Raw genomic sequence first — 13,539 nt, forward strand, 5'->3', positions numbered from 1 at the left:
ACGGGGAGTGTCTGCATATTAAACGGGCTGGACTGATTTGGCGAGGCGCCGGAAGCAGCAGGTTGTGGTGAAAGAAGACAGAGAGGACGGAGCGGGACACGCAGCGCAGTTATCCTCCTCATCTCTCACCTGTAGCTGTTGTTTTTGTTTTTGTTTTTTTTCCACGTAGGAAAAGCAGAGCCATGGCTCTGACCCAGGAAGCCGTGTTGTGTTTTCTGCTGGAGCGCGGAGGCAAAGTGAAAAACTCTGAGCTGGTGAACCATTTCAAGAGCCTCATCAACGGCGGCGATCCCGCGGAAAAGCAGCACAATAGAGAGCTGTTCAAGAAGCTGGTGAACAGCGTCGCTGTGGTCAGACAGATCGACGAGGTGAAGTTTGTGATGGTGAGGAAGAGGTACCAGGACTTTGTGAAAGAGGAGATGGATCAGAGCTTGTTCAGTCAAATCGCGAACAGTAACGCGCGGCGTTCGTTAAGTGTAAGCAATTATTATAGTGATGATAAAAGCTGCGTGGAGGGTTTGCAGGAAAGCAGGCCTCCTGTATCCACGGCGGATTCGGCCACTGTTAAAGTCCTGAATATCTCCGGAGATCAGCCGTGCGCAGCGAGTAGATCCGGGGCTGTGTTCGCTGTCATAGCAGTCAGATCCCCAGAGGGAAACTCCGCAGCGGGAGCAAGAGATGGATTACGCTCCCAGGTGCATCAGCAGCATGGAAACCCTGACAAAGCAGTCATCAGAGTTCCATCACTCCCAGCTCTAACTTCTAACTCCCCACCTCATCAGAGGGAGTTAATAAAAGAGCCTCAGTGTTGGAAATCCAAGCAGACAGAAGCCAAGCAGGCCCCAGGTTCTCCCCTGGTGAGGCCCCAAAACAAGACCCTCAGACAGGCTGATGATGAGTCTGTGCCTTTGGAGCCGATCGCCCATGAGTGGCTTGTTAAGTGTGCTGCTGGGCTGTGGGGACAAATGTATGCTTTACTGCTGCAGGACACACGCTTAGCACAGAAGAAGGATTTCATGTCAGGTTTCACAGCCTTGCACTGGGCTGCCAAGGACGGCAGCTGTGACATCATACACAAACTCATTGATGTTTCCAGCAAAAGAGGCACCTACGTGAATGTCAACAGCAAAGCACACGGAGGATACACGCCTTTGCACATTGCAGCCATGCATGGTCACTCTGAGGTCATAGTTGCTCTCGTGCAGCGCTACGGAGCCAGTGTGAACGAAAGAGACAATGACGGCAAGAAGGCGCTTCACTACCTGGGGAAAGGTGCATCGGCTGAGGTCAGGGCACTGCTGGGAGGACAGCAGCAGAGTGAAGAGAAGATGGAGGGCGAGGAATACAAGGAGCACACAAGAGGCTTCAACACTATCAGCAAACTGTTCCACCCTCACTTAGGAAGGAAACATAAGTCTTGCAGGTTTGCTCATGAGTGGTAAGAGAGGCCACAAGTGAATCTAGGGATGTCAGATATGGACAGCTAGCAAAACAAAAACACGATGTGATTTTATTTTAACCGAAAACCAACAATTCATTCTGCTGATGAAAAACTAATATATGGATTATAAATGTACCTGTACCAGAATCATCATTATTTTTGATTTAAATTTCAGCAAAGATGTCAAATAGTCTCCTTCTTCATTTAGTTTTGGTGTTGAAGTCAACTTTCTTTCAAGTTAAGTTATTTATTCTCATGTCCTATATAGATGAACTCAACCTAATTTCTCTGGCTGTCTACTTCTGTAGCTGGTCTTCAGTGAGCTGGGCAGACATGGCACATGCAGCTTTCATGTTGTTGAAAAAGTGCAGGGGCGAAGGGCTGGATGACTGATTTATACTGCAAAACTGTTTACTCCATATATATGTCTGCTATATCATTTAAAAGACTTTAAACCCTTTCAGAGGCATGATGGAAACATTTTTGGTGGATTTCAAACCTATGAGTACCTTGATGCAGCCAACCCACAGCTAGTGTTCATATTTATGCCTGGACTACAACTGCGTACTGTCTTGCACAGCTTTGATGTACAGTGTATCACTGGTTTGATAAGCGTACTATTTATGCATAGTATATAATTTTGGTTTATTAGTATTAATGACTATTTTTCAACAAATTACTTTACGTTTTTTAACCTAATGTGTAAAATACCTGTAGATGTGACTCTTGATTTTGTAGCAATGTTGTTGTTTTTTTTTGTTGTTGTTGTTGTATTTATTGACTAATGAACATTGACCATAAAAACACAGCAGGCTAATTTCTAAAAATACAATATTTTTAGAAAGCACACTGGATTAAAAGCCTGCTGATTCTTCTCTGTTTTCTCTCCTGAAGCATCTGAGATGGCGAGGGGTTCAACCTCACATGTTTGAGTTTGACTCAGCAACTTCTTTCTTTCTCACAGAGGAGAGATAATATTTTTCTAACTTCTTCCCTGGCGCGTTGACTTTAGTAATGCAGTAACGGATTGTACTGCAGGTGCTGGCCAGGAGGAGGTAACAGGGCTGAGCTCTATATTAGTAAGTCAGCTGGCTCAAGTTGATGGTGCAGCTTTTCTGCAGAAATCATCACTTGGACTTGAAAACCATTCTAATGCAAAGCAGCAACCGGACTGTTATGGAGAGATTTTACCTAAGCCTTTAATTCCTAAGCTTATGCCTTATGTGATGTCATCAGAGGCTTGTGTGATCCAGCTTGCTTTTAGAAGCATAGAATTGTCATTATTAAATAATAATTTACATAAAATAGCAAAAACTATTAGAAACTGACTTATGTATCGGTGGCAAACAATATCTAAAATAATATGGGTTGATTTGACAGAAAGTCTAGCTAGTAGCTTTAAATTCTACACTAATATAATAATATAGAAAATGTTATTAGTCTAAACCACAGAGTACCCAATTTTAATTGTGAAATAGAAATTTGCATCTATTTCTTAAACTAAAAAATTGTATAGACACATTGTGTATATATTTTATAACAGTTGTTGATATGTTTTTTTAGTTTAGTGTGATACACTTTAAAAAGTACTTCTTCTTATTTTCTAGTTAAGAATTTGTCTAAAGTGTAACATTAGATTTTTACACTTTATTTGAATAAATACAATTGGTCCTCTTCTAATGACCGAGCCTTCCTTTATTGTCAGACCAAACATCCATTACAGCAGTGATATTCTGCTTCTTGTTTGTGAGAGTATGTGTTTATGTTTTGTGCACTGAAAAAGGAAAATTTTTCTCTTTTGCTGACCCAGAAAACGAGTCTCAGAAGACATGAAAAGAGACACGGATGATGTCGTCACAATCAAAACAGAAGCAGAACAATGCCCTCTTTGTAGTCAGTAAGAAACAAAGCATTTTCTGCATGGACAAAATATGTTTGCGCTCATATAAATTGTTCACCATATTATACTGAACCAAGCGATTAGTTTAAACAAAGTTTTCTTTGACATTGTCAAAGGACTCAATGATTAGAAAATATGGTCATTCAGACATAGATCAAAGCTCTAAAGCAAGGTGAAACTCAACGCACTTTGACAGATTCGTACTTTCTGCAGGTTGTAACAACTATGAAGGATTATAAAAACTTGTCCAAAGCCAACTGGTCAATTATTTAACAAAACTAAAAGATAAAACTAACTGACAAAAAAAGACTATGTTTAGAAGTACCTTTTCTGAGATGCACTATTTACAAATGTGTTACAAGATTCTGTGGCTAAGGCAAAACTTTAAAATTGTAGTGTTTCTGAATATGTCACAGACTTGATGGCGAACCAAATATGTTCTTATCCGGTGTAATGCTAATCAGTGGAGACAACACAGCTGCAGATTCTTCATATTTCCTGATGTAAGGAATGCTTTAGCATACATCAGGAGAAAAGCTCCAGCTGTCTAAACAGAATAGCTGACCACAAAGATCCTCTCCGTTCAGAGACAACAGCAAATAAATCACAGTTTATCTTGACTGACGATATGATGGAGGACAGAGGCACAACCTTTAGTCTCAGCAACAAATTACACATTTTAGGCAAACAAAGTTTAGGGAATTTTATGGCTCTTAAATTATTTATTTATTTTTAATGTATTTGTGAAAAAAATGGTTCAATTTTGACTTGCATTCCCTGCTGCAAAAGGAAACTGCAACAAATCAGAAAAGGTATTCATACCCTTTACACTTTTCCATATTTTATTACAGTGATAAACTTTCTGTTTGGGTTTAATGTGTTAAATTAAAATAGTGTATATTTGTGATTATAGTTCTAAACTTCTTTTACAGATAAAAAAAAATGCTCAAACTGTGCTGAAAAGCCCTTCTGATTACAGGAAAATATGAAAGCTAACCTAAGAGCTGATTCTATTTATTCATTATTTTCCCCCTTCAAAATAAAATGTACAATCCAAACTGAATAAAAAAGGCACTTCGATTGATTTTGATGTCACACTCAATGCACTGCCACCTGCTGGAATGCTTGTGTAACTCCACCACAGAAAGAATTAAAATTGGCCAAGTTAAAATATAAACAAAAACGGTGACGTATTAATTTTACGTAATTGCGATTATTCACCAGTTCATTAAAGTGGACGTAAAGCTTTACTAGAAATATGTTTTCAGTATTGCTGGAAAGGAATATCAAGCATTGCTGGTAATAATAATGCCCATAATTTCCCTTTTTCTGGTGCCATAGAGAAAATTTCTGTCATTTCTGTAATAATAATTCGTGTTAGAATAAACAGATTAACGTGACGCGGTGGAAGGAGGGGTTTAATATTCAAGAGAAAGAGCAGCATGACAAAACAGTAGTATATTCATTGAACAGTATTAGGAAATAAAATGTCAACTAAAGTATTGTCTTTCTATGCGTACCTATTTAAGTTATTATTAATTTGTTTGTACACGCATATTTGAAATCCCGCGGGCTCTCTTCTTCTTTCTCTTGAAAAAGGAAAAGCTTCTGATTGACGCAGGTAATTGGTAACACCTGGGCGCGCTGATCTGCGGCGACACTTGCTCCGCTTTCCTCGAGCTCTCTCCCCGCAGAGAGTCTCTCTTGCTTTCGTCTGTTTATGATGGAAAAGCAAATGTTGTTGTTGGCGGCTGTTGGTTGTCTCCGTGCTCTGTTGCTCCTGATTCTGGTGTCCTGCAGCCCCCCGCTGGTTAGACCCTCCGATGCGCTGCACAACCTGAGCGCCCTGACCTACCCGTACAGCAGCATCCTCTCCCCGCTGCTCAAAGCCCTTTCGGAGCACGGAGGGAGCAGGTGGAGCTTGGACGTGAGGAAAAAGGTGAAACCCGAGCACAGATACGTGAAATATCTGACGGAAGTTTACAAGAAGTCAACCAGGATGCAGAGGAGCGTTGATGGAGAAGAAGTTTACAACACCATCAGGCTGATCAAGCCCCAAGATGAATGTCCTGCCCAACGCAATAAAGGTGAGCAGCGATGTGTTGATTCTAGGTTTCAGTTTAGGGCATAAGATTTACAGATTTTTACAATTTGGGCGTGAAGACTTAAAGTGAAAACTCATTAAGATAATTACTTAAAGAAAAATGGTCTGAAATATTTGAGAATCCCTGATATTTTGCTATAGGTCAGGGGTTCTCTAACATTTTTAGAATGAATACTATAGAACTATTTAAACTGTTAAAGTATAGCATAAAAAGTTTTTCACCTACCTCCATTTCTTTGCTCTTGCTTCCTTTTTCATTTTCATGTTTTGAATTCCTCTCCATACTTTCTGTTTTCTCTTGTCCTTCTTTCCCTCCTTTTGTTCTTACTGCTTTCTTTCATTGTCCTTCATTGTTTGGTCCTTCATGTTCATTTCTTATGTCTCTCCTTCCTTCCCTCCCAAAAATGTATGTGGCTGACTGAAAACTATGGAAAATTAAGCCTAAAATGTATGAAATGATCAGATGAAAGCAATCTGGAGGAACCATGTCAATATCTGCTGAAGCCTGGTAATGATTTATTAAAGTTTCTTGAACTGGGAAAGCATCTAAAATGTCAGATACTGATTCCAAACGGCTGTTTTTAGGCTTATCGTTGCAGGGGCTCCAGGCAAATGCTAATTGCACTTTGAAATTTAGAGCTCTGGAAAAACCAAGACGACTTGAAATGATCTGATTTTATTTTTTATAGGTAAATGTTTGAGTAAGATGAACATTGTTTCATTATTCCATGAACTACTGACATGTCTCTGAATTTCCAAACAAAAATTTAGTATTTGTTTGCAGGAAATGAGGAATGGTCAAAATAGAAAAAAAAAAAAAAAAAAAAGATGCAGTGCTTTCAGACACTCTACTATTTTGATTAAATAAATCATAGTTTCTGGTTGTAATGTGATTAGTACTTTTTCAAGGCACTGTGTAAATAAGTTGGTGAATCTAGTCCTGTGCAGTACCTGGATCTTGTCTTCTCTTTCAGAAAGTTTTACACAGGATTTGTCCTACAGCCTTGAACAAGTAAGACGAAAAGAGCAGCTCCTGAAGTCATCCCTGCTGTACAGTTTCAACCTTAACAACCCGGCAGCTGTCAGCTCTGTGTGTTACCTGAGCATAAAGGAGCATGAGCGGTCCAACCAGTGCCAGCTGTGTGCTGGGATCTCTCATACCCTGAACCTCACGGACAGCACGCACAAGAGGCGGCGCAGGAACTGGGTGGAAGTGGATGTTACCTTGTTTCTTCAACCTGTACAAAGAAGGAATGTAGACCTTCTTGTTAACATCTCCTGTCCTAAGGAGCAGAGAGCTGGGAGCAGTGGTTTCAGATCTCCTTTTGGATTCACCCTGAGGTCTCCTTCTCTGATTCTATATCTCAATGACACAAGCAAAGTCGCCCACCAGAGGTCCCTGGTGAGTTCCAGTGCAGATCAAAGGTCACCCACTGCGTTAGACACGTTTCAGAAGCAAGTTTTCAAATCGGCACAAAGGCATGGACAAAAGAGGAGGTGGAGGAGGGCGTCTCTGAAGAGCAAGCGTGGAGATCAAAGCTTGGACATGCAGCTGCCTGAGCTTAAATCCAGCTCTGAATTCCCAACCACAGACTGTGCCTTGTATGACTTCAGGGTGCGATTCAGTCAGCTCAAACTGGATCACTGGATTGTTTTCCCACCAAAGTACAACCCCAGGTACTGCAGAGGCATCTGCCCAAGAACCATGGGCTTCATCTACGGTTCCCCCGTCCACACCATGGTGCAAAACATCATCTACGAGAAGCTGGACTCGTCTGTTCCCAGACCATCGTGCGTTCCATCCCACTACAGCCCCCTCAGCGTCATGATTTTTGAAGAAGACGGCTCCTACGCCTACAAGGAGTTTAAGGACATGGTTGCTACCAGGTGTACGTGTCGCTGAACCACCATGACTGCTCCAATGCTAGTTCTTCTGGACCATCTCCATTTATCTGCAACTGACCACTGTACATCAAAACTAAATGAATTCATAAAGCTGTAAAGAAAAAAAAAAATGTAACATTAAAAAAAAAAATTTCAGGAGCAGGGGTGTTAAAGTAAAAGTATTTTATCATCTGAAAGGGGACTGTGGTGTTTTGTTTTCCTTTTTGTTAAAACGTGGTGCAAATGCATCCTGTTCAACATACGGTTAATATAGTTGAGTTGATCACTTGCAAAAAAAGTGTCCTTTTTTATTTTTCTTTTTTGCTAATTTTGTGTGAGTTGTATGTCTTTATTTAATACATTAATTTTCTTTTAAGTAGTCCTCTTCTGAAAAAAAATGGAAAAAAATTACACCCCCAGTAACTCTTATCAAACCTTTTTACATATACTTTTATTCCTGTGATTACTACAAGTCGCTGTCTTCATAATTTGCAGAGTGAAAGTTGTCAGGGTTTCAGTGTATATTTATTGTCAAAACGTGCCTGTGCAAACTGACTATGCTTGTATTTATACTGGTTAAATGTGACTAATATATCATGTCTATTTATGCAATCTGGATGAATTGACTTGTCTGTGCTCGGTTAATGGATGTCCAAAAGGAGTGAAATGAGTTGATATACTCTGAAAAGTGGAAAATAAAAAAAATATGTATAGACCTCTCTGTACGAGTCCATTAATCAAATGTTTTACAATCTGCTTGATTTGCAGAGAACTGGAAAGTGAATGCATCTAGGCTGGCTAATGATGGAATTTCTTATGGAAACATTAGAAAATGTGACACGAGTCGTATTTTAAGCCAGAATGATGCCGTGTTTTGTGAAAATGTAGATTTCTCTGCTCCCAATGCTGGACATTGTACTCCTACCAAGTCCAGGGGTTGTGCAAGTAGCTCTTTGGACCCTACATTATGATTATTAATACCTTTGGCTCAAAAATGATAAAGAACAAAATGTTTTGCTTTTTGACACTTTCTGTAAATACATTTATTTTTCTAAAAGTTAATGTAATACCTGTGGCTCTAAAAGTTTTATTTAGCTGAGATGAGTGCAAAAATGACTCTTGGATTGTAAAAGTTTGTAGAACCCTAAGCTAGGGATCTAGGTTACATCCCCCATGAAACTGTCAAATTCACTTGTACAGCTTTGTGTTTTTTATGGCCTTTAGTCACCGTTTTTGACTGGCTGATGCTCTAACTGTATGATGATTTATTTTCCTATTTGTGATGGCATCACTTATTCCTCTGGGTGCCAAGCCTACATTTTCAAGCTTCTTGAAAGCCTTTAAGTCAGGGATCTCAAACTCCAGTCCTCAAGGGCTGCTGTCCTACAGGTTTTTAGATGTGCCACAGGTACAAACCGCTGGAATGAAATGGTTTAATTACCTCCTCCTTGTGTAGATAATTTCTCCAGAGCCTTGCTAATGGCCTTATTATTCTATTCAGGTGGTGCAGTAGAGGCACATCTAAAACTTGCAGGACAGTGGCCATAGAGGACTGGAGTTTGAGACCCCTGCTTTAACTGCTAGTTTATAGAATCCATGTCTATTAAATGGATGCCTCTACCTGGTTGAGCATCCCCCTGGGTGCCTATTAGTTTTTAATTTTTATTAGTTTTAAATTTTTGTCAGTTTTTGCTTTTTTTTGTCAGTCTTTGCTCTATATATTCTGCTACACATCCATTGTCCTTGGCCAGTCTGAGATTCATATGTGAGCTCAGTGATCCAAGGGTTAAACTCTTGACATTCATCTTCTCAACCATGGCCACCTTCTCATCCCGGTAAGGATTCAAAGACATGTGAAGGCTTCAAGAGGTATCTGAGCCAATAATGCAGATAACCTGAAGGCTACTAAAAAAGCAATCTTGACTTGCATTGCACTTCAGCAGAGCCACTGTCCAATTTCCACCATGCCATGTTGCACTAATGCAGTAATTATTCAAAACTGTGTTTAAATCAAGTGCATGACAGCGAGTCCAAATCATCAAAATTACAAGAAATGAAATCTTGAAATTTTCAATGTTTCACTTTCTGAAAATGTAACAAATATTTAGCTTTTGTCTACATTATTTATTTTATTTAATTTTTTTTGCAGCTGTACCTATGTTTGTATCTTATGCTCTATCAAAACTATTGCAACTCAAAGGTAAGGATTTTTAAAAAATGCTATGAAATGTTTTAGAAATGTTTAACATTTCTGAATGAACTGTAGAATACGGTCACATTCAATACTGAAATCCATGTCTGTTATGAAAAATACATTGAAAACCATCATCTTAAGAAATTATAGCATATTTTCTTTTCTCCACGCTTGTATTTTTATTAAGACTCCAATAACTCCAGTCTACTTGGTGGCGCCAATGCCCGCAGTGTTTTAAAGCGGCAAAAGAAAAAGACGCTGACCCGGAGATACATTTAAACAATTATTATCAATATATTCAAATTTATACAGATGCGTCAAAAATAAAAGGAAAAATAGGAGTAGCTTTTGTGGTACCGGAATTCGATTTAAAAATAGGAAAACGGATTACAGACGGACTATCAGTATACACAGGAGAAATGTTGGCAATATTATTAGCGTTACAATGGGTAGAAGAAATAAAACCATTAAAAACAGTGATATGTTCAGATTCAAGCTCAGCATTGTTAAGTTTAAAAAATATTCAATCAGATAGTAGGATGGACATTTTATTAGAAATATTTCATATGTTGTTCAGGATACAAAATATGGGTATAATAGTTATATTTGTGTGGGTTCCAGCACATATTGGGGTAGAAGGAAACGAGAGGGCAGATAAAATGGCAAAGAGGGCAATTCATAATCCTATTAGTTTTGCAGTTAAAACAAGTAAATCTGAGGGAAAGAGTATGGTTAAAGAAAAACTGATGGAAAAATGGCAAAAAAGGTGGGATGAAGAAAAAACAGGAAGATGGTTTTATAAAATTCAGAAAATAGTAGGAGAGAAAAGAAATGGAAGAAGAAATAGAAAGGAGGGAAGGGTGATAACAAGATTAAGATTTGGGCATACAGGACTTAATTATACACTTTTTAAAATACAAAAGCATATTAATGGAAAATGTAATTACTGTGACAAATATGAAACAAGAGAACATGTTATGTTAGAATGCCATAAGTATGAAAGAGAAAGAAGATGTATGAGAAGAGAGTTTGAATGTATTAAGGAAAAGATTAATTTGTTAGATATTTTGAGGAAGAATTTGGGGAGTAAACATATACAAATAATTATTAAATATTTAAAGAAAACTAAATTATTTCAAAGAATTTGATTATAGTAGGTGTGTGTGTGAATATGTACATGATCTAGAGGGGTGGGTTATAAAGATATGCATAAAAATGGATAAGAGTATGTATGCATATATAATTATGACATTTATTTATTTAAATTTATCTATTAATGGTATGTGTAAGAGTATACAAGTATTTATATAAATTGATAGTCCATCTCGAACCACACTCCATACCAGTAAGTGGCGGTAATGCTACTTAAAGTTTGTTGCCAACCGCCAATAAAATGAAGAAGAAGAAGAAGAAGAAGACGCTGACCCGGAAAGTCCTTAGATATCCCGTCTGTGAAGAGGCCGAACGGTGCGTCTCAATGTCAACGTTGTAAATTCCATTTTTTCTTTACTATGTTCTTTCCATGTTACGTTTTAAATATGAGCGCTTTCATTTGACTAGGCCAATTTACTCTTCTATGATATGGCAGCTATTTCCGCGTGATGATTTCAAATGGTATAAAGATGTTTATACATTAGCGGTCGGGGCTAATTGTTGTTGCTAATACTTAACTTGGCCGCAGTAGCTTCTTGATATTCACATTATTCTTATTAAATAAGTGTTTAAGGATATCTGTTCGTCAAGAATATTTACCTATTAAAGTTGTATTTCTCCTGTTGTAAAAAGAAAATACATTTAAATATTTTTGCCACATTACCACGTAGTTTTCATGACACTAAGATAGGTAATGGTCGGCCATCTGTAAAGTTTATAATGAAGTGTTTTGGAACCGACTAACAGGGTTTTGTTTGTGTTTTAAATCAGAATAGCAAAAGCTGCTCATGTCAGTGATGGCCAAGTTGTCGGTGCCTAAGTGAGGATGGGATGTGCGATATGTGATGAAATCATAAAGTTTTTGTTTTTTTTAGTTTACTTTCCTGTGTCCTAAACAAGCTTTGCTTTAAGCAATTTTTCCCATGTTGTTGAAATTTAATGCAAACAGTCTTCTTCGAACCGCACATGTAACCAGAAAAAATTCCAAGATGATTATGAACTAGTCCTCCAGCAAGAGATTTTGGAGCCATGATTTTAATAATGGTTTGCTGCAGTTATGCATACAAATGAAATTCTTTTCAGTAAAGTATTTTTCCTAAACCTAGTCTTATTTGATTCAACTATTTACATTCTGAACACATTTTATTTTGTGTGTCAATGGTTGTGTATTCATAACTGTAATCTATCTGTGTTTTCAGGTCAGCTCTCTGGTGAACATGGGCCGCCACTTTGGAGATTTAGCCAGGGTCAGGCATGTGATCACGTACAGCCTGTCGCCCTTTGAGCAGAGGGCTTTCGCCAACTACTTCTCGAAGGGTATTCCCAACGTGTGGAGAAGATTCACAAGTTCTTTCTTTAAAGTTGCCCCCCGTGAGTTCACATGATTATGGTATATTTTGTTTTACTTTTTGCCACTGACTGTAGGTGAACGGTGTGTGTTGTATATGCCTTGTTGATATTTTACTTTTTTGTTTTGTTTTTCATAGACTGATCACTTTTATTCACAGATGTATGTTAGTAATACCGATGCCAGTCAATATAGTAACTTTTTTTCCCAATTTGTATGCATTTGATTTTCCACAAGAGATGGTGTGAATAGTTTTGCCAGAGAGAATGTAAATGCGTGTGGATTTTTAAGCCAGAATTTTCTTTGACTGGGTAGTCAATCAAAGATTGATGGAATATACATTTTTGAAAGAATATTGTAATTTACAGCAAAGTGTATCTAAAACAATATACCTTAATTTGAAGTAAGAAATACATTTGATATGTTCTTAGTTCAACGTTGACTTTAATTTTAAGTCTTTACAGGTCAGTGGTCATTACTATTCTGTGACAAACATGTCTTATGCATATTTTGTAAAGTCTGCTCGGGTGTGCTTTGCTGTCTCCATATATAGTTTTAGCAGAAATTAGCTACCTGTGGAAAATTCAGCAAATGGGCTTAGCCTTTGCTAATTTTTGCTTTCTTTTGCAGCCATGGTCCTCATGTATCTGACCTACAGCTGGGGCAACAGTGTCCATGAGAAAAGCAAAAGAAAGAATCCTGCTGACTACGCCAATGACGAATGAACGTTTTCCATCTTCTGAAAAGCTACTCTGTTAACTTTAACTCTGTAACCAATAAAAATTGAAAATGTTTGTGTGAAATCAGTTGTGTTTGTTTGAATAGTTTCTCCACTGTTTAACATTAGTTATGTTTTTGTGTTATAACACAAAACTGAACTTATTAAAAATTTATAATTATTTGAAAAATATCTCATTGGGTTTGAACGGGTAAAAGGGATAGGCTTAAATTTTTTGAAATATCTAGAACCACTTTCAGAGTTGATTCTTGAAGTAGTGGGGCTTTCAGGTCTGGTGGTGTGTATAACATTTGATTTCTACTTTTGAGTTTTTGTTTCCGCTTATCTTTAGAGACCAGGTTCCTTATGAATATAATACCACATGTTATGAACTTCTTTACTAAAAAAAACAAGACGACTCAAATGAACTAGATTTTTTTAACTATTGTACAATAAAAGCAATACTTGAATTTTAAATAACTCCATCAATTTTGAAATGTTTATATCTTTAGAAACACATCTGGTAACTGTATTAATTGCTGGGTGTTTTAAATAAATTGTAAGCATTCAAGCCATGATGTCTTAAATGTAAAAAATCAACAGGAAATTTACATAAAACATAATAAAAACGCAGACTATTTTAATACTTTATTAAAGAAACATGTTGCTTAAAATAGGCAAAAACCCACAAACTGACAAATCAAATAAGATATTAAGTTCATTTGAATAATACAGTATAATAACTTAAGTTGCAGAAGATTATATGATCACTTTTAGGATTACTTCAAAATAAATCAT

At 37.6% G+C, this 13,539-nt stretch overlaps 3 protein-coding genes across 5 annotated transcripts; all 3 read left to right on the plus strand.

Annotated features, from left to right (window-relative positions):
- Positions 1–182: 182 nt before the first annotated feature.
- On the plus strand, positions 183–1,442 carry sowahab (sosondowah ankyrin repeat domain family member Ab). Its single transcript, XM_044127791.1, has one exon. It carries the CDS (start codon positions 183–185, stop codon positions 1,440–1,442), a length of 1,260 nt encoding a protein of 419 aa, XP_043983726.1.
- Positions 1,443–4,747: 3,305 nt separating this feature from the next.
- On the plus strand, positions 4,748–8,044 carry gdf9 (growth differentiation factor 9). The gene is made up of 2 exons (XM_044127691.1): positions 4,748–5,428; positions 6,420–8,044. Exons 1-2 carry the CDS (start codon positions 5,062–5,064, stop codon positions 7,346–7,348), a joined length of 1,296 nt encoding a protein of 431 aa, XP_043983626.1. The 5' UTR covers positions 4,748–5,061; the 3' UTR covers positions 7,349–8,044.
- Positions 8,045–10,929: 2,885 nt separating this feature from the next.
- LOC122837371 (cytochrome b-c1 complex subunit 8) lies at positions 10,930–12,826 on the plus strand. 3 transcript variants are annotated; one of them, XM_044127693.1, is made up of 3 exons: positions 10,930–10,990; positions 11,875–12,046; positions 12,654–12,826. In XM_044127693.1, the coding sequence occupies exons 2-3, from the start codon at positions 11,893–11,895 to the stop codon at positions 12,746–12,748; spliced, it is 249 nt and encodes an 82-aa protein (XP_043983628.1). In that variant the 5' UTR covers positions 10,930–10,990; positions 11,875–11,892; the 3' UTR covers positions 12,749–12,826. The 3 variants fall into 3 exon arrangements, with proteins under 3 accessions (XP_043983628.1, XP_043983629.1, XP_043983627.1); XM_044127694.1 differs by having other exon boundaries at positions 10,952–11,011; XM_044127692.1 differs by lacking the exon at positions 10,930–10,990 and adding an exon at positions 11,113–11,137.
- Positions 12,827–13,539: the final 713 nt, after the last annotated feature.

The sequence above is a fragment of the Gambusia affinis genome, linkage group LG09 (genome assembly GCF_019740435.1).
Source record: "Gambusia affinis linkage group LG09, SWU_Gaff_1.0, whole genome shotgun sequence".
In the NCBI taxonomy this organism is placed as follows: domain Eukaryota; kingdom Metazoa; phylum Chordata; class Actinopteri; order Cyprinodontiformes; family Poeciliidae; genus Gambusia; species Gambusia affinis.

Excerpts from the sequence above, each read along its gene's own strand:
- gdf9 (XM_044127691.1), top strand. The coding sequence starts at position 5,062 with ATGATGGAAAAGCAAATGTTGTTGTTGGCGGCTGTTGGTTGTCTCCGT. Across the intron at positions 5,429-6,419 it reads TCCTGCCCAACGCAATAAAG|AAAGTTTTACACAGGATTTG; the intron begins GTGAGCAGCGAT and ends CTTCTCTTTCAG.
- sowahab (XM_044127791.1), top strand. The coding sequence starts at position 183 with ATGGCTCTGACCCAGGAAGCCGTGTTGTGTTTTCTGCTGGAGCGCGGA.
- LOC122837371 (XM_044127692.1), top strand. Across the intron at positions 12,047-12,653 it reads TTTCTTTAAAGTTGCCCCCC|CCATGGTCCTCATGTATCTG; the intron begins GTGAGTTCACAT and ends TTTCTTTTGCAG.